The 20,974-nt window shown below is 47.1% G+C and overlaps 1 protein-coding gene across 1 annotated transcript in view; it reads right to left on the bottom strand.

Moving 5' to 3' along the window:
- PCP4 (Purkinje cell protein 4) overlaps positions 1-20,974 on the bottom strand; it is a 66,572-nt gene that overhangs the window by 28,997 nt on the left and 16,601 nt on the right. Inside the window, exon 2 of the mRNA XM_047796883.1 lies at positions 5,124-5,175. Within this exon, the coding sequence (XP_047652839.1) occupies positions 5,124-5,175 (52 nt within the window). The remainder of the gene's footprint in view (positions 1-5,123; positions 5,176-20,974) is intronic.

The raw sequence follows: 20,974 nt of genomic DNA, 5'->3' as shown, positions 1-20,974 counted from the left end.
AAAATTATACAAAAGAACTTATCTACAAAACAGAAACAGAGGCAAAAATTTCAAAACCAAGTTTGAGGGGAAACATGGGGCAGGGGGAGGGACAAATTGGGAGGCTGGGATTGGCACATACATGCTGCTATATACAAATTCGATCAGTAATAAACACCTACTACCTAGCTCGGGGGAATCTATTCAACTCTCTGAGATGGCCTAGATGGGGGAAGAATCTGAAAAAGAATGGATATATATGTATATGTTTGGGTGATTCACTTTGCTGTACACCTGGGACTGATACAGCCTTGAATGTCCTATACGCCAATGAAATGTATTTAAAATTAAAAAACGAAAAAGAAAAAACTGCGGTGAGCCCTGCAGGTAGTTCAGAATGATACCCTCCTTCTGGGCATCTACCTACATCCTGGATTGGCTGGTGGGGAGTCTCTTATCAAACTCAGGTGTGTCCACAGGTCTTTCACCTCCAAAGACCCTCTTGGAAACAAATATATCACAGCTCACTAAGTCAAGAGAAATCCATTCCAGTTTGAGAAGTTCAGTTTAGCTGGGATAAGCCTCCAAGCCCTGAAAGAAAGCTCCATCAGAGACGTGTTACTCATAAATCTTTCCTTTGGATGGGAAGTCTCCCAGCAGGCAATCTCCTTCCAATATTTTCCTACTTTTGTATGAAAATAAAGAAATCTAACTCTTGGAGTCTCTCTGGACGATAGATATCAACAGACAGATCAAGATAGCCCAAATGCTTTTCTCCCCCCCTCAAAAAAAATCTTTAGCTTGTGTCCAAACTGGTAATCTGTGATAAATAATCTAGATTCAGATGGTTGTGTCTGTGTTTATAAGCATGGTTGAATTTAATGCGGCAGATGAATTGTAGCAGGAGCTATGAAGTGTTGTTTCACTCAGGTGTATTATATCTAAAAATAGGGAGTTCCCACTCTGGCACAGTGGGCTAAGAATCCAACTGCAGCCGCTTGGGTGGGTGCAGGGGTGTGGGTTCAATCCCCGGCCCGGTGCAGTGGTTAAAGGATCCAGCACTGCCGTGGGGTCACAGCTGTGGCTCAGATTCAATCCCTGGCCCAAGAACTTCCACATGCATTCGATTCAGCCATAAAAAAATTAATTAAAATTTAAATAAAAAAATAGAAACAAATGAAGTCCTTGGCCTAAACTAATCAAAGCATAAATGTACTGTGTTTTTTTTTTGTTTTTTGTTTTTCTTTTAGGGCTGCACCCACAGCATATGGAGGTTCCCAGGCTAGGGGTCTAATCGGACCTGCAGCTGCCAGCCTACACCACAGCCACAGCAACACAGGACCCAAGCCATGTCTGCAACCTACACCACAGCTCACGGCAGTGCCAGATCCTTCACCCACTGAGCGAGGCCAGGGAGCAAACCCACAACCTCATGGTTACTAGTCAGATTCATTTCCGCTGCACCATGACGGGAACTCCTATACTGTGTTCTTATAGGGATGAAAAACTCTGAAACAGCAAGCTTCTAATGAATTTGTCTTTTTAATTTAAAAAATAAGTATAACCCTAGTATTTCAGGGGGGGAGGGGGCTATCTTCACACTGCAGATGAGAAACATCTGGATTTGCTGGGTGGTGAATCCAGAGGTTGGTGCTCTGGAGAGTAAGACCATTTTAAGGTTGTTCTGGATACGATGGGGTGGATATAGGTCAAATTTCAAATTGCACATCAATAAATGCCGCGGCAACAACAAGGCCGCAAAAATAAATCGTAGAAGAATCTACACGCCCGGCCGATGGCCGTCTTGAGAAAATATTTAATATGACAATAATTTAGCAGATCCCCGGAATTTAGATCCCTCTGGTGTTTTAATGTACCTGACTTATGTCCTCTGTGATCCAAGTTAGAATCTCAAGGCACCTGTAATTCACTCCCATTGTCTTCCTTGCTTCGTGTTACAGAGAGGCCTCAACTAAATTTACAATATTTAAAATAAAAACACTTAGACTTGTGGTGAACTCATGAAGTTTGGGGGTGTTCATTTTATGATTAATAGATGACTATCCAAGCCTCCTAACATTTTGATAGTCTGTGCCTCAGAGCTCTATTATCATGAGGCCCTGTTCCTTATATGCAGGCTGCTTAATTTGTATTAATAGGAAATAGACCTCAAGATAAAAGATCTCTCAGGATACCCATGATGACAGAGGGTAATAACTTAAATTTTGATGGAATGTAATTTTATGTTGAAATAGACACTCTAAGATGATCTTCTCATATTATGAATTTAAGAACAAGGAGTGAAGCCACTTAGATGTTTAGAGAAGCATCTGTTAGACCACTTCTAGAGATCTTTACCCCAATCTTTCTTGGGTTGTTATCAACTTTTGGCTTTGTCCACGATTAGAGGCAAAAGCACAAACTTAATGTTATAATAAAACGCTATGTATGTATATCACATATGAGCACTTTTATCTAAAATTAAGATGGAACATGTCAACAATTTGAATTTACACAACACCATGAGTCTATATCAAACAATCTCTACCTTTTTCTACTCAAAAGTGAATGCCTTCTAATATCTAGAATTAAAGAAAAGCTTTATCCATGGCACCGTGAATTTTTTCCTTTCTGTTAATTTTTATACCTCCCCAAAAGACACAAGCAATTTTCAATAGAGTGGATCGGTTTTTATCTAAAAGATAGCGGTGTCTCGTGTAACAGCTGACAATTCCCTCTGGTGCAAAGCAGAGCATGTAGACCTGCTTTGAAAGATCTGTGACTTCCAGGGTGAAGCCGGGCTGCCGAGGCTGGAAACACAAGGGACCTGGTCCTGCCATGGCCACCATCCTGCCTGACCCCAGACTCCCAGCTCCTCCTGCACAGCCCTGGAGTTACCCGGATCAGCGGCTCTCAAAGCGTAGACCAGGTATCCTGGGAGCACGTCCTTCCTTCGAGGGAGCCCACAAAGGTCAAAATTATTTTTTTTATAGTGCTAAGGTACTATTTGCGTTTTTAAGTCTCACCCTCTCAGAGGGGCTGAGTAGAATTTTCCAGAGGCTACACAGCACGTGATTTTATCTCAGACTGAGTGTAGAAGGAGCTGTCATCTCTGCAGCCAGACGTGAAACTGATTTGCAGAAACATAAAATGCTTTCTCAGGGGGTGGTAGATGCAAACGGTTCCATTTAGAATGGATAAGCCACGAGGTCCTGCTGTCCAGCACAGGGAACTCTATCCAATCTCTTGGAATAGAACATGATGGCAGATAGTATGAGAAAAAAATGCTTATATATAATGTATATATATATATATGTATGACTGGGTCATTATGCTGCACAGCAGAAACAGGCACAGCACTCCAAATCAACTACACTTTAATCAAAATAAAACTTAAACAAATTTTTTTTTACAAAACTCACTAAATATTATTTTCTGTCTCGGAAAATATCATTACTTTTTATTCTGAAAATGCTATTTATGTTAATATGCCATAGGTATGTTATTTTTATTTTATTTTGGGGTACTTATTTATTTTTATTTGATTGACCTTCTTTTTTAATGAAGGGACAAGAAAACCTTTCAAAAGTTTCTCCACTTTAATTTCTAACACGAGCATCACAGATCGAGGGAAACAAAATTCCCTTGGGGTCTTTGAGAATTTTTAAGAATGAAGTTGCGAGGGCAGAAGAAATTGAGAACTGCTTCAGGAGGGGATCTCTGAGAAGCTTTTGATTCTAAAAGCTTCTCAGAGATTCCAAAGTTGGCAGGTTCCGTGACACGAACTCCAGTGCCAAGGGGGATGTGAATCTGTGAACCCGGGAGATCCGGAAGCCTGGCCAAGAGGAGCGTTTGAGGAGCTCTCCTTTTGTTCCTCCTCTGCTCTCCGACCTCCGTGCTAATAGCCCACGCCACCCCCTGCCCCCAAACACACAGAGAAGATGGGAAAGGCTTACGACAGCTTATTTCCTCCCCACCTCCCCAACCCCCCCCCCCCAGGTCTGATCAGGACTTTCTCAGGCACCAAGACCTCTGCTTATTGACACAATGACCCTTGCACCCCAGGGGTCACCAACCAGACCCTGCCCAGCAGGCTGGCTCCAAAGGGGTGGGTGAGTCAGCAGACCCGGGCTGAAGGCACCAGCTAGTGGATGGGTCTTGCTCAGGCCCCACTCAGTCACAACCATGGATTCTAAGTGGTCTGCAGCCCCCTGAGGAATTTTCCCAGCTGATGTTTGAGACTGGCCTTACTCGCAGTTGGATGAGTGGACATCAGCCTAAATTTCATCCAGGAGGAAGCAAGAGTAGCTTTCCACAGAAAGTGAGTTCTGTTAACCAAAAATAAGGATGCCCGGAACCTAGCCTCATCAGAGCCATGACTGGAACCCTTGGCACTTACTGGGGATTTTTTTTATCATTACCAGACATCCTCCATCACAACCTCTAAAACGGGGCAGCTGGGCTTCCTCCCAGCTCTGTCTCCTTCAGAGTCCATGCCCTTCCCATTCCTGGCCTCATCCCAGCAACCCCCACTTCCAGTCTGTTTCCCCATCCATAAAATCTGATGCTTGTCCCTACAGTGGAAGGCTGCGGGGGAGACTGGGCTCAAGGACGCAAATGCTCTGGTCTCTGCTAGTATGTTTATCTGCTGGTGACTCTCGCAGGGGCACTGATCCACGACCTCCCTTGGGACCAGCCCTGGGCTCTGTGGATGGGGGCTGGGAGTTTGGGGAGGGGGGCGGCTCACAGCAGGTTTTAAACCCTCCTTTCCTGGGAAGCTCGGAGCTTCACAGTTTTCAAAGCACTTTGCTCATTTGATCTCATTTTATCCTCACCACAACTCAGAGGATTCTCACCAGCCCTAATGAAGAAAGCAGAGAACTATATTTGCACTGTAATTATCATCTTGCCCAAAACGGGTGTCCTCCTCTGGGAGAGGAACTGTTCTTATCACTGCATTTAGCTCAGTTGTCTTTGTCAAACCAGACCACAGTGATCCTTGGAATTGCTAAAATCCACTCTCAGGCTGAGTGCAGGCATAGAGAGTAGCCGACGTGGATGGAAGTCATGAGCCACACAAGCCACATGCCCAAGGCTGCAGGTGAGAAAAAAGTAAGTAATTGGACTGTTCATGGGGGTCTTACCATTTTCGCCAGATGTCTTGTCTTTTCCATTGGTGGCCCCAGCTCCTTGTCGCTAAAGGCATGGGGGGGGGGGGAGAAAGAAACAGTTATCAGACCGTTTCAGGATTTATTTTTATCGCCCTTACTGTTTCAGATACCTCTTGGCATCGTATCAAGTTCCATGTCACTTTGGCTCAAATGGGGAAAGCATGGTGACCAAGAAAAGATCAACCCATGAAAGGACCTGCTGAAATTTCCCAGACCGCCCTCCTGGACTCAGTTCATGGGTCACAAGAGAAACCAGACAGAAGACTGTTGATAGAGCCCAATGTCACCGAAAATAGAGGGGAATCAGCCAAGAGTTTGTGCCAACCGCGAGATCAGAACTGTCACTTTTGTCAATGATTACGCTGCTCTATTTTTATCCCTTTCCTATGCTCAATGTCTTATCTTCAAATATGTTTTAATCAACTAAAAATATCTTAGGTCAATAGTCAAGTTTCTCCTATCACTGAGTTATTTTTCTGTTTGTTTTAGTGCCTATCCTCTGTATTTTCATTTTACCAGGTTGACCGAAAGTATAAATTGTTTATGGTTAGTTTTGAATCTTGGGGCAGGCGTCTCTGGCTATGTGTCAGGGGACCTGTGTGCAGTACATTATGTGGGCAAACATAGAAGCACGTTGCCTCAAAGCTTATCCAGCTACTGTCCTTAAATAACACGATGTTCAGAATTGCTCTAGTCCATGGAGAGACGTACTTTGTCAATCCAATTTTCTGGTCATTATCAGAAAATATGCTTCAAGTTGGGGAAAAAATGAAGCCATTGTCAAGTTTCTAACACTCAGGGAAAGAAATGAAGCTGAGCAGGAAGCCCGCTTGTCCAATGTCACATAGCTAGATGGTGGCAGAGTCTAGACAGATGACTGGATCTCCCTGCCAAGCTGGTCCTGCAAAAATTATCTTTGTCACAAAACCATCTGAACAGGATCCTGGAAAGCGAAGCGAGGCACTGAAGAAGGAGAAAATCAATACAGGTGACACCCACCAGGGTTCAGAGTGCCCTTAAAATTTATATTTGAGTTCAAGGATTCGACCTAAAAATGATAATCAGGAATTCCCCCTATGGAGGGAGCAGATTTCTCAGGACTACCTGAGATACTGTCTCCCAGGCTTAAGTCCTAATTTTGCCCCAAATAAAACTTAACTCTCAACTTTCAAAAAAAAAAAAAGGAGTTCCCATTGTGGCTCAGTGGGATCAGTGGTGTCTCTGAAGTGCCAGGATGCAAGTTCCATCCCTGGTCCAGCACAGTGGGTTAAAGGATCCAGCACTGCGGCAGGTGTGGTGTAGGTTGCAACTATGGCTCGGATTCGACCCCTGGCCTGGGAACTTCTATATGCCACAGGGTGACCAGAAAAGAAAAACAATAATAATAACCATCAGTCCCCATTATTGCTCAAAGCTGTCATGAGACATCCCCAGGTCCTTCGTCAACCCTTGATTAAGCAGCTGGATCATCTGGGGAAAATCTTGCTTTTGAGATCTGATTAGTGTAAATAAGTAAATGAATACATGATATAGACTTAAGTGATCACAGTTAATCTTGCCTGTGCCCGCTTACTGCCTGGTGCAGATGGTCACTCGAAAAAGAGGCAAGCGCAAGTTTTCCGTTTATTACCAACCCCACTACACACAGACACACACAGACACACAGACACGCACACACACAGACACACACACACACACACCCCATCCCAGTCAGTATGAAGTGCAAACGCCCACCCAGGTCAGGGGGTGTGTTGCTTCATTCAGAGGAGAAAAAGCACCTCTCTCTGGCAAGAGGGGAAAGGGAAAGTGACAGATTGGAAAGGGTCGATAAATGCGAGTGGCTTCTTCCTATTTAATTTGAAAGGTCTTGTGTTTTCAGGATCCAGACCTGCCCGCCTCCCCACAGAGGCCGCAGCCCTAGCCAACCATCGATTCTTCTTTGATAAACTCCACCTAGCTCCCCAGATCGTGGCCCTGCCATCAAAACCCCTCAACCTGTAACGTGCATCCTCTTGATGAAAACCAAATTACACATTTCCTAAATGCAGTCGATTTGCAAGCAGAAAAAAAAGGCCACTTTCTTCTTGCCTGGGCTTATTGTGTTCCCTCATTTCAAACACAAAACTGGTAAGTTCGCTGCCTGTGAGATGGAAACCGGATCATTCAACCAGCAGCATGCAGCCACCGCTGGAGGCTGAGCCCGTCCTGGGTCTAAACCCCCCATCCTTCCCCACATAATTCACGGATGACTCAGAGAGCAAAGCAAATTCCATGGAATGGAATGACAGGGTTTTAGAGTTGAATGAAGTCAAATTAAACAGGATACAAGTGCAAAACAGGCACTCAGCCCCATTATCTTTAAATTCCTTAAACACTGACACCTTTCAAATGTCTTCTATACTTCGTGTCGTGAAAGATCGCCTCCTAGAAACCTTTAGAAAATCAAAATGAAATGTGCACAGGGGAAAAGGAGGCTCATTTTTGCAGGATTCCTAAGACAGGGCTTTTGTGTCAGGTCTTTTTTGCCGGAGGCAAAATGAAGCTGCTAGATGTCATAAAGAGATGGTTTCTCAGATGGAAGATGATCCCGACCAAAAAGAACTAGTCATTGAAAGCATCTAACTTCAGAAATCTTTGAGAGCTGGTGACTTTTTTTTTTTTTGCTTTTTAGGGCAAAAAAGGCATATGGAAGTTCCCAAGCTAGGAGTCGAATCAGAGCTACAGCTGCTGGCCTACACCACAGCCACAACAATGCAGGATCTGAGCCGAATCTGTGACCTACACCACAGCTCATGGCAACACCGGATCCCCGACCCACTGACCAAGGCCAGGGTTTGAACCCACATCCTCAAGGATACTAGTCAGGTTCGTTTCTGCTGTGCCGCAATGAGACCTCCCCGGCGACATTTTTAAGGCAAGGCTGAGAACAGTGGGAGACCATCCAAGAGCTTTCCTGTTCCTGGGGTCTATGGCAGTCCTCATCTGTGCTTGTTTTATGACCAGGTGAGGTGGCCAGAATGCCCAGGAACTGGTACCTGGAGGGGGTCTGGGTCAGGCTGGGTGTTGGGATGCTGAGGCCAGACAGGTGGTCCTGGGCATCACCAGTTCATTGAATTCGGGCTGCATCCCTGACTGGCTAGACACCATCAGTGTCCTCATCAGCATCACTCTGCAGACAGCATCCTAAGGCACAAGGGACTTGCTCAAGGTCACACAGCTGGGAGGGGGCAGAGCCGGAGCTCCAACCCCGAGGCGCCGGCTCTGGCGTTTCCCTTTGAACCACCCCAGTTTCGCATCTCCCAATCTCCTTCTGAGGCCCCCACAGGTGGGGAGGTGCCTGCATGGAGGTCGGAATGACTTTGTGAGCACCCCAAGCAAGAGTTTTAAGGACACTTGACTTAGGGAAGAAGCTGAGGCAGACCAACAGTCCAGGGCTTGGTTGTGGAAGTGCTGTTAGATCTTTGTTGACGTTTAAATGACACAAGGACTTGGGGCTAGGCTGTGCTGGAATAAGCGGCTGGATGGACGTTGTTCTCCAAAAGACCAGTAAGGAGAAGGTTCTTTTTCACGGTGGACATCAGGGCCCCAAGAGGAGAAGCTGCCCTTTCTCCACAGCAGGGCTTGTTCGAAAGCAAGAGAAGACAACCTCCCCATCCTTAGCCCCTGCCATGAGTTCGTCACCCTGAGAAACGGTGTTACCTAAAGAACAGAAGTGGCCACATCTCGAGACCAGAATCTATTCTAATCAGACTAACAGTAAGATCCAGTGTTCAAGGAATAGAACATGGAATTCCCATCATGGCTTGGCAGCTTAAGAACATGACGTAGTGTCCACGAGGATGCGGGTTCCATCCCTGGTGTCACTCAGTGGGTTAAGGGTTCAGTGTTGCGGCAAGCTGCAGTGTAGGTCATGGATGCAGCTCAGATCCCACGTTGCAGTGGCTGTGGTGCAGACCAACAGCTGCACCTCCAATCTGACCCCCTAGCATAGGAACTTCAGTATACTACAGATGTGGTGAAAGAAAGGAAAGAAGGAAGGAAGGAAGGAAGAAGGAGGAAAGGAAAACATAAGCAAATTGTCTCCAGAGCAAACGCTGATCTGAAATCCTGGAATTCCCAGGTCTTCCCTAGGAATTGCAGAAATAAACCCATGACGTCATGAACACCACCACTACGTCACTTAGTTTACCTTTCAACACAACCTGGTTGATTAGTGTGTGCAGAAGGCAGAAAAAGTTCTCTCTGACCGATGATATACACCAGTACCAGGTAGACACAGATGTGTCAAACACACCATGGAAATTATCTGGAACCCCAAACATGGTGTCTTTGAAGAGCTTCCTGCAAGGGGCCCGCAATGCCTGTGTAGTAGCTGAAATTGGCTTCCATGTTTTCTGACCCATTGGGACAGTCAATCGTCCATGGCCACCAAGAACAGTAGTGGTGGGTACAGACGGGCTTTGGCTTATTTTTTCCTCAGCAGGGCAGAAAGTTGAGGCAAAAAAAATCAGCATCCATGTTAATCACAGCAAAACCAGACCAGAGCCCCTCACGATTTGGCTCCCCGGGGGAACATGGCTGTGGTTCTTGACCCTCGTCCTGGCCCTTGGCACAGATGTTCTCCTTCAGGTCCACTTCCAATCAAGTTCAGCCCCACCCCTGCCCTAACAATGTCACACGTCCTTAAACAGTCCTGGGAGGGGACCCTGCTCTACTCCTGGTCCCACCACGGACCCTCCTGTCTCGGAAGCTTCTAGAACCGTCTTCCTCCTTTGCTAAGTGTCAAGAGGAACAGTCGACGGCTCAAGCCAACTCCGGGCCTGTGATCCTTGGGACACTGGCGTTTCCTCTCCGCACGTGTAAGACAGCACCCCTGCCGCCGTCCCCAGGACCACTTTAAAGGACAGGAGGTCCTGTGAGGGAGTGTACGCCACTCAACCTACGTTTGCCGTCACAGATGAGAGGACCACTGGTCTCCTTAGAACACAGACACCCGTCCTCCAAAGCCCCTCCTTCTAACTTCCCGTTTCACCCTCAGAAAGTGCTAGGTCCCCAGCTAAGGACATGGCGCACAAAGTTAAAATCACAGCCTTGGGGTCGCTGTCTTCTGATGCACAAGCCGGAGGCTTCGTGATGCTGAGGAGACTGCCGAGGAGCAGGAAGGAGATCAGAGGGGACAAGACAGAGCCCGCTGGGGGTGGCCTTCTCTGGGCCCTCAGATCTTCAACCCTTGCCTGGCAACTCCCACGGGTCTCAGGACGGAGTTTTCCTTCTCGGTGATGTGAACTGATAAAAAGACAGCATTTCAGCATTTGATAAACCCCAATTCAAAGGAGCCTAAATGAAGAGTGAGCATACAGAGTTCCTTCTGATAATCCAGCAGGGGCCAACTATTTGTGAGAAGGCAGACTTGGTACTTAAAGATACGATTTTTTAAAATTTCTTTTGGGGCCACATCCATAGCACATAGATATTCCTGGGCCAGGGATCAAATCCAAGCTACAGCTGCGACCTTATACCTCAGCTGCAGCAGTGCCAGATCCTTAACCCACTGAGCCACAGCAGGAACTCCCCAAAGGTATGATTTTTGAAGTAATTTACCCCGACAGTCCCATTGCATCAAGGGCTACTGGAAAGTAACCAGGAATATGCCTTCGTTTGGTTTCCCAGAAAGCAGAGCCCTCTGTGCTACAGCTTTGTTGGAGAGGGAGGGGCCAAGAATGAGGGGCCAGGGTGGGAGTGGGGCCGAGACAGCCCACACAACAACTCCCACTGGCACTGACAGGTGCACCCAGAACCCCATTTTGGCACCGCCCCCAGGGATGTGCAAACGTGTCCAAGGACAGACCCAGGGTCAAGGAGGGGATCCACTAGCTCCTGCCTCTTGCTGGCCCAAGACGTACACCACAGAGCATAATTCCCGAAGCTTCTAGATAGGACCACATCTCCCACCCGGCCCCTGCAGGGGGAAAAGGAGGAAGCCCCAGGGCAAGAGGCGGAGATACATGGCTTAGGCAGGAGGCAATGTGCTGTCCCTTCAGACCTGCCTGAAGGCTGCTGAGCCCACGTCAGCTAGCCACCCACAGAGGCCTCCCTGGTAGGGTCTGATGGGACACCAGAAAGGGGTCTGACTCGGCACATAGGTTTGTCTGGGTGCCTCTTTTCAACCAAGTTGCAAAGTCACAGACAATCCTTTCATATTAGATGCGTCACTACTGGAATAGGCCACACCAGTCTTCTGGTAAATAACTGGCTTTGGAGCCACTTCCTGTGTGTTGAGCTCTGAGCAGGCATTACGATGTGTCCAACCACTTCTCGGCTGTCTCTAGGGCCATATAGACATCATAATACCTCTCTTAACACTGTCAGCTTGAATAGAAGGCTTGCTGGTGTCCTGACCACTGCGAACAGACACAAACAATCCTACTGCACGTTCACCACAAGTCTCCACGTCCTGTGAAAATGAGTGACTACATTGCCTCCCAGTCTGCTCTTCGTCCCTGCGAAATCTATCACAAAAGCTGTGCGTGTTCTTGGAGTATTCTCTTGGGCACGGCGAGTGAGGCATTCACCTCGGCACAGAACTAAAGAGGGCAGCAAGAAACTCATTCATCAAGACCAAAGCAAAAAAAACAAAAATAGAACTACCATATGATCCAGCCCACTCCTGAGCATCTATCTGGACAAAACCATCATTCAAAAAGACACTTGCACCCCGATGTTCATTGCAGCACTATTGACAACAGCCAAGACATGGAAACAACCTTAATGTCCATTGACAGAAGAGTGGATAAAGAAGATGTGGTACACGTACATGACAGAACATTACTCAGCCATAAAAAAGAGCAAAATAATACCATTTGAAGCAACATGGTTGGGCCTAGAAATTATCATACTAAGTGAAGTTAGACAGTGAAAGACAAACATCATATGATATCACCTATATGTGGAATCTTTAAAAAAAAAAAAAGAAAAGAAAAGGATACAGAAATTCCTGCTGTGGCTCAGCGGTAATGAACACAACTAGTATCCATGAGGATGTGGGTTCGATCCCTGGTCTCGCTCATTAGGTTAAGGATCCAGTGTTGCCATGAGCTGTGGTGTATGACACAGATGCAGCTGGAGTTGCTATGGCTGTGGCGTAGGCTGGCAGCTGTAGCTCCGATTAGATCGCTGGCCTGGGAACTTCCATATGCCAGGGGTGTGGCTCTACAAAGAAAAAAAAAGGATACAAATAAACTTATTTGCAGAACAGAAACACTAGAAACACTCACAGACTTCGAAAACACACTATGGTTACCAAAGGGGAACAGGCAGGGGGAGGGTTTGGGGTTGGCCTACACACCCTAAGGTATATGGAAAGACTGGCCAGTGGGGACCTGCTGTGTAGCACAGAGAGATCTACCCGGTATTCTGTCATCATCTATGTGGGAAAAGAATCTGGGAGAATGGATGTGTGGACATGGATAACGGAATCACTTTGTTGTATAGCAGACGTTATCCCAACACTATAAATCAACCAGACTTCAATAAAACAAAAAACAAAACAAAACAAAAGACGAAGGCTGCTTGGGAGCACGTATATGTGGAATCTTAAGAAGAAAAAGAAAGTGAGACTCACAGGTGCAGAGGGTAGAACGGTGGCTGCGGGGGCCGGGCTGCGGGAAACGGAAGGGGCTGGGGAAAGTGTAGAAACGTGTGGTTGTGAGGAAGGCCTGAGGCTCGGCTGTGAACCTGATGGCCGTGTGGACAATACTGTGGTATATTTGAGATTTGCACGACAGTGAAACTTAAGGGCTTGCACCACCGAGAAGGTAAATACGGGAGGTGATGCTTCTGGTCATGAACCTGGCGGTGGGAATCTTTTCACAACATACATATAGGTCAGCTCATCCGACTCTACAATTTACGTATGTTACACGTTTATTTGTCAGTTAGACTTCAGTAAGGTTGGAAAAAAGATAAGTCATATTTTAATGCAATGCTTTAGAAAATCAAGAGTACTACAAGAAGCCACGAGGACAAAATACCAACATTTTTCACCAAGACAGATGAGAGAGCTACTGTGTCACCGCTATTTCCTTCCCTCTTGGGCTCCTGGGGACTCTCCCGGGCACTGGTCACATGTTTTCCTAAAGCAAGTAAAAGATTCAAGACGTCGGGTCGTGTCAAGGATCTGGAAAATTACTCTAATACGGTCTTTGAAGCCTTTCCTCTGCTGCTTTCTCATGGGCCATGACTGTCGGCTGTGAATCTGCACTGTCGTTGTGAGGGTTTTTATTACACGATTTTGAGAACACTGCAGTGGAGGGGCCTACCGTCCATACTTTGCCACGGACACCATAAAATTGGGGATGTCAGTCATGCATCGCAATGGAAATGGAATCACAAAAGCTCGCTTCCTCTTGAAAGCAGACTCAGAACTCTGGACGGATCACGACCACTTGGAAAATCAGTCAGACGGTACACACTGGTTCATCTTTAGGACAAACCACAGGTTCCCATGAAAAGATATTTCCTTTTCCTTCCAAAAGGATGGAGAGAATGAAACGTGACATGAATTCCAGAAGGTGAAATCTGGGGCACAAAGGACAGTCCAAGAATTTTTTTCCAGGCATTCCTGTTGTGACTCAGCAGGTTGAGAACCTGACATAGTGTTCGTGAGGATGCAGGTTCGATCCCTGGCCTTGCTCAGTGGGTTAAGGATCTGGTGTTGCCATGAACAGCAGTGTAGGTCACAGATATAGCTCAGATCTGGTGTTGCTGTGGCTGCAGTGTAGACCCTAGTGGCAGCTCCAGTTTGGCCCCTAGCCCTGGAACTTGCACATGCCACACGTGTGGCTATTAAAAAAAAAAAAAAGAAAAAAAAATTTTTCTGAATCTTTACTTGTACTAGTTAAGGGGCTAAACCAGCCTTCCCTACAAGAACTTGGCCTGGTCCTTCACTTTCTGAGCTAGGACTCGACAAGAGGGTCACTGCTTCCAAAGGCCCCCAGGTCTGGGGAACAAAGAGCCTTTGAAGCAGTAAGCATCTCCGCAGAGCCCCCAACTCTCCACACCTTCTCCCTGCATCTCCCCAGGCAACTCGCCGCCTGTGCCACACAACTGCGGAAAGACCTCTCTGTATGTGTTTGCTGCTGTCACACTGGAGAAAAGACGACAGCCCTCACAGAGCCAGGTCCACAGGGGACAAAGGACAGGGGGTCTCACAGAAGCCCAGGCTCAGAGAGACATTTCTTCTTGGCCCCATTACTAAGCCAGCAGGGGAGGACAAGAACCAGCTTCTCCCAGTCCCAGGTCCAGCCTGTCCCTACGGCTGCACAAGGAAAATTCCCCACTTAGAGGGCTTCGGTCTCCCCCAGGCTGAGAATTTCAGACTCTTTTCCAGAGCAGATTAGCAAAATGAGGTGCGTTTGTCAATGTGCAAACCCATCCATGGTGAAGGTCACGGATTCAGTGTCAGACCAAGGCTGAGTGTCAGGCTCAACCTGGGGCGTGACTCCTGGACTAATGGATGCGTCAGGGACTGGGCGGGGGGCTGAGGGTCCCCAGGAGAAGGACACATCGTCTGACCTTGGTTGGCTCACAGCCTGCAGGGACAGACACTCGGTGGCTAAGAGCTGGACCCAAGATGACCCACATCAGGTGCATCAACGAGAACCCCCAAGTTGCATGGGGGAGGCCGGGGCTCAAGCAGGTTTCCTGCGTCTTGAGGGAGGAACGTGAGTCACAGCGCCCCCACCAGCTGTGCCCCGCTGGGGAAATCTCTCCTTGAGTCTCTGCTCCCTCCTGAGAAGGAAAGATGGTACCTCTGGCTCCTCCTGATCACATAGAGGGACCTGACACACAGCAAGTGTGCGCCCCCCTACCCATCAATGACAACCTTGTCCAGAAGAGGCGTCATTTAGCAATATCAAGCGCATGGCACAAAGGAAAGGAGAGTTCTTGTTTTAAGGCTTTTTTTTAGCCTTGTCCCCTCTGCCCCTGACTTCTGGCCTCTGCTGGCCTCTGTCTTCAAAGCATTGCAGGGATCTGGCAAAAGAAAGAAAAATGCCTGTGGTTGGGGGAGCCTCGGGGCGGGGGGGGGGGGGGGGGCTGGGAAGATCTTGTCAGCAAGCACGACTCTTCGCCGTCTCTCCCCTAGAGATGCGTGTTTCTCTAAGTTATTTTTCTCCGTGGCTCTATCTTCCGTTCCTGCTGTTACATCCTTATATTCAGATTGCTAATGGGTTTGGGGATCCTGGTGCCACTGCAACGGTAACATCGTGACAAGCGTTTCCTCAGACGGGTTATAAATAAAAGGAAACATACCGATCTGCCTTTGGTGTAGACAGCACTCAGGAACCGTGCAGGTTCAGATATGGCATATTCTTCACGAAATCAACATCCTGCACAGGAGAGACGTCATGATGGACAAGCAGAGATCTCAGCCCATCCTTCTAAGGGTTTTTTTTTTTCTTTTCCCGCCTGTGCTTTTGATCACCGTGTTTATAAAGAAGCAAAAAGGCGTGTTTCTATGGTATTCTCTTAAGGCGTGTTTCTATGGCATTATCTTTAATGTTTTATTGACGAAAGACTGTGAGTCTCTTAGATGAAATGGCAGGCTTTAAATGAACCGAGATGGGAAACCACAGCAGTCGCCCCGTGAAGCAGGATAAGCAGCTGTGTCAGCCAGCAGGTGGCTGAGGGCTGCTGGGGGCTACCTCAATCATGAGACTAGTGGCTTCTCAGTGACATCAAAGGCACACCTTTAAAGCCCTCCTCCAAATCAAAGGCCCTGAATTTGTCTGAAGAGCAGAAGAGACTATTTTTTTTTGTCTTTTTGTTGTTGTTGTTGTTATTGTTGTTGTTGTTGTTGTTGCTATTTCTTGGGCCGCTCCCGCGGCATATGGAGGTTCCCAGGCTAGGGGTCTAATTGGAGCTGTAGCTGCCAGCCTATGCCAGAGCCACAGCAACGCGGGATCCGAGCCGCATCTGCAACCTACACCACAGCTCACGGCAACGCCAGATCCTTAACCCACTGAGCAAGGGCAGGGACCGAACCCGCAACCTCATGGTTCCCAGTTGGATTCGTTAACCACTGCGCCACGACGGGAACTCCAGAAGAGACTTTTCTGCCAACATTTTGTGATAAGGACAGACTAGGTTTAATTTCTTGCCACTGATATTTTTAAATCGTCGATAATTCTCCTAGTAAGATTACGAAAGCTGGGCATTTTAAAAAGTCCACTAATTTAACTCCTAAGGGTGGAGAAACCACTGTCAGAAGTTGGTTTAAAAGAAAATGATGGGACCTTCACTGATGAATGCATTAACCGTTGCGATTCTTCCTAAGCCTTCTGCCTCCTGCCCTCACCTCTGAAAGACCCAAATAATTCTGCCTCAAATACTATATTCAACTCCTAGCATTTTTATCCTGTCCTTTATGGTAACAGAAATAATTAGCATGGCTGTAGTGGGGCAGGCCACCGATAAGAGAGCCCTCATTTTTCGAGCCGTGTGGTTTGTCTTACTGAAATTCACCTTCCATTTTATCCTATAGCCACATATTTGAAATTACTATTTTCTACCCTTAAAAAAGTTATCTATGCCACTTTCCTTTTTCTCTTTTCTTTGTCTTTTTTATGCCCACACCCACGGCTAATGGAAGATCCCGGGCCAGAGACGGACTCTGCAGTGGTGGCAACACTAGATCCTTTAACCCACTGTGCCAGGCCAGGGATCGAACCCACTCCTCTGCAGTGATCCCAGCCACTGCAGTCGGATTCGCAACCCATGTGCCGCAGCAGGGACTCCCAATTTTCTTTTAAATAATACTGCTTTCTATTTATAAAAGTGGGATGTGGTCATGGTGAAAATTTGGGAAATTAAACACAAGGAGGAAAGCAAAAAACACTACTAGTCAGAATTAATCCAGGTTAATATTCCATGAACTATTCAGAAATACTTTCATCTTATTTTTTTCTGCGTGGACACACATAATCACAGCTCTTTGATAAATGTGGTCTATGCCACCCACACAGTTTCACCACAGGTACATGTCACAGTTCAAAAAATAGTTTCTCTTTAATGGCTTCATGTGGGACCCTCTAATTTTACAGATGTGACGAGTGTCCTCGGAGTTCATTGTAGGATGAGTTCACGTCCTAAAAAGTTCACTTACAATAAATACCTCTAAAGTTTCAAATCCACCGATCCCAAATATGCCAATAAAATCACTGAGCTCAACCAAGAGGCACAATGACACACATGTGGCTGTCAATTATCTTTGAAAATGAATAGCACGGAAGCCTCTAAACGGTCCTTGAAATGAGCTGAGAGCCGACACTACATTTACAGCGGTACTTGTTGAACTGTGAGTCCTCAGGATTGCAGTCCTAACCCCAGGACCTCAGAAAGCAGCCTTCTTAGGAGACGGGGTCCTTACAGAGGTCATCGAAATAGAGCGAGGTCATCGGGACCAGACCTCCTCCAGGACACGGGGGGTCCTTATACGAAGGGGAAATTCAGACACAGACATGCATAGAGGAAAGCCACAGGGGGACAGTCCTCTCTCAGCCAAGGACAGAGACCCACAGCACCGGCCTCAGTAAAAACCAACTGCGGACACCTTGATCTCAGACTTGGGGCCTCCAGAATCGGGAAAGAGTATAGTTCTATGTTTGATGCACCTGCTCCTCGGTGTTAGTTATGGCGGCCCCTGCACAAATAATGTAGAGAGCACCGTGGGAAAGGACCCAGCCCTCCGCTTGGGTTGAGCACCGGATGCACGTAAGAGAAAGCTCTGCACTGCCCTGCGGGTCCTGGATCCCAGTTCCCGGGCTTTCCCAGCTGCGGCAGACACGCCCCTCTCTCTGCAGCTACCTGAGGGCAGAGCTTGGTGCAGGGCAGAGCGGCTGCAGAGGAACCTTGCTGGTGGAGCTCGGCACTGGTTACTGTCAGGCCACTGGAGCCTGGCGGGAGCCCTCGGTCTCCCGGACGCGGCTGAGTAGCCCCATGAGCCGGACCGGGTTATCTCGCTAAATGTCAGTTTGAGGATGAGAGACACTCGCGTAGAGACTGGGCTGGGGCTGCTGTGCAGAAATGGAGGCCCCTTACTTTACAGCCCAGCTGTCTGCTCTGGGAGACCCCGGGTGACTGACGCTGCCCCGGACGGTCACCACCCCCTGGGTCATTTTCCTACCTTCTACGCTTCAGCTCTCCAGAGTGCCGTCTGGAAACTGTCGCCATCAAGGACTTAACTTATTTGCAACCCTGTGGGATCATGCGATTCTCTAGACGATATAACTGCTTTGCATCATCAATCAGATTTACTTTCACTTAAAGTGTGATGTGGACCATATGGGTTCTGGCGCAAAGGGTCAGAAGACTGACTCCAAAGAACTTGGGGGGGGGGTGATAGAATCGTCTCTATCTCAAGGATTTTTTTAAACTTGTATTAACTGTGTTTTCTGCATGTATTGTATGGATCATATTATTATTCTCCGGTATTCCATTAATGTGTTGAATTGCATGAACTCGTTTTAAAATGTTCAGCTAACCTTGCCTTCTTTTGATTTCTATGCTTTAGTCTGAATATATCTTACTGACCGACCCTAAAGCCCATTTCTATCTCAATTATAAGTCTTGAAACTCATCAACAGTTCACCCGAAAAGGGCCATTTTTACTATGTATAAATTACACCGTAATAAACCTGACTTAAAAAAATAAGAAAGAAAGGAAAGAAAGAGTGTACCGGGATGAGACTGTCCAGGGTCTCCAGCTCTGTCACTCAGCAGCTGTGTGACTTTGTGCAGGACACTTAACCTCTCTGAGCCTCAGTTTCCACTTGTGAAAAATGAGGATACAAGCCACCTACCTCATCAGGATGTGAGAATTAAAGGAGATAAAGAAACAATCACATTGCCTGGATGTGGTCCCTTGAAAAATTCAGGCTGCAAAGTAAAGGTAAGAGAGGCTTGAAAAGATGAATGTCTCTTTCTTTTCCATCGTATTCAACTTGTAGTCAGTTAACGTAAAGGAGGAACCTGGGCTCTGTGGTTTGAGGAAAGAGGAAGCCCAGCCCTCGCCTGTGACTGAAGGACCCGTAAAAAGGGCTTTCGCTTGGCTTCTTCGTCACCTGCTCACTTTCTTCTTCGTAGAGAATTGAAATGAACACAATTATATTAAGCGTGATCTCCCGTGCTTTTGATGAGACTCACGAATATTAGTATTCGTGACCCATGTATGCAGCCCCTATTGTTCGTGGTTAAGTTGTTAATTTCAGTCGAAATTTTCTGGGCTTCTCTTTCTGCTGTGGATGCATTTGTGTGTTTGGTATAAATCCCTGCTTTTTTTTTTTTCTTTTTTTCTAGAAAGAGAAGATGCAGGATGAGGGTAGACCTAGGAGGAAGGTGGGAGGAAGCAGAAGGACCTGGTGGACCCCCTTACCGCCTGTGCGCCTCTGACCCAATCCACACACTTTCCCTGAGTCGGAAATTGAGTCAAGGAGGAGTGGGTCAACATCCAGCCACAGCTGACTCAACGGGTCTCAGTCGACTTGGGAATCCCTGCGGACCTGGAAGATGCCAGAACAGGGCTCTGGGACCCTGCCATCCACGCTCTCTGTGTACTTCCCTCTGTCTGGGTGTCCTGATTTATCTTCCCAGGTTTAACCAGCTTCATGAGCTCCCGTGGGAACACACTGCCAAAGCTCGGCCGGCCCCCGAACGTTGACTTCTCGTGATGAAGTACAGATGGTAACTTGGCCCCAGGCACCGCTCCACCTGCTTCTCTGGGGGAGGGGGGTTCCAGGCTTCAGAAGCCAGGGACTTTCTTTTATGGTCATAAAGAAGCAGCCAGGTTTTTTCCCCCACTCAACGAAAACAAAAATAGCTTCCGAACACAGTGCAAGTCTGAGGTTGTATACTTTCAGAAGAGAGGGAAGGCTTTGTCCTAACTGTCACGGCTCAAGAAGGGAATTGAGAAAAATTAGAAGACGGGAGAAGAGCTAGAGGGGCCATCTGATCAGCTATCCCTAGAAGTGGAAATTCTAGCATTCTCTTTGTTTAAAACAAAATACACAAGGCGTTCCCGCTGCAGCGCAGTGGGTTAAGGATCTGGTGTTGCAGCTGTGGCGCAAATCAAAGCTGTGGCTCGGATTTGATCCTTGGCCTGGCAAGTTCTCTATGCTGTGGGTGTGGTCAATAAAGAAAAACAAAAAACAAATTAAAAAATACACACAGCCCTGCACCATCCAGCATCCCTGACCAACTCAGTCTAAAGCCTCTGCTTCTTTCCTGAGCGATATTGCTCCAAATTTTATGTTCGAATCCCTCTGAAATCCAGAACAACTTAATTTGCTAGAAGACAAAGTCAGTGGTAATTTAAAGGTTGCCTTTTAGGGACAGGGTTGCTACAAATAACAGAAGCTCACGCCACCAAACTGTTTCCTATCTGCACATGCAGAACCTGCTTGTTACTAGGAGAAGAACCTTTTATTTCCCAAGAGCAGAAATGTTTCTTGAATTGAACAAGCCTAACACATCTGTCTTTTGTGTCCCCTGATGTCACACACACAAGGGAGAAAAGGGTGAGAACAGAAAGAAGGTTTACGTGTAGAAAAATGATCGGGATGAGGTGGGTGGCTTAAAATGTTCTTCTGCTAAACATCCACACTCAGTAGAGACGCTTGGGATCCGAATTGGGAGAATTTTTCACCTTGAGATTATGGTGCAGCCTTTGCATGGCATTTAAAGAATATAGGCTTTCCAGGTGTTTTTGGAACCCATTTTCTTATGCCACCCTCAGCACCGTCCTGCAGGGTCAGCCAGCATCATTGATT

This window comes from Phacochoerus africanus, chromosome 1 (assembly GCF_016906955.1).
Source record: "Phacochoerus africanus isolate WHEZ1 chromosome 1, ROS_Pafr_v1, whole genome shotgun sequence".
NCBI lineage: Eukaryota > Metazoa > Chordata > Mammalia > Artiodactyla > Suidae > Phacochoerus > Phacochoerus africanus.
The sequence above is the reverse complement of the archived record's forward strand: the minus strand, read 5'-3'. Positions and strand labels throughout refer to the sequence as shown.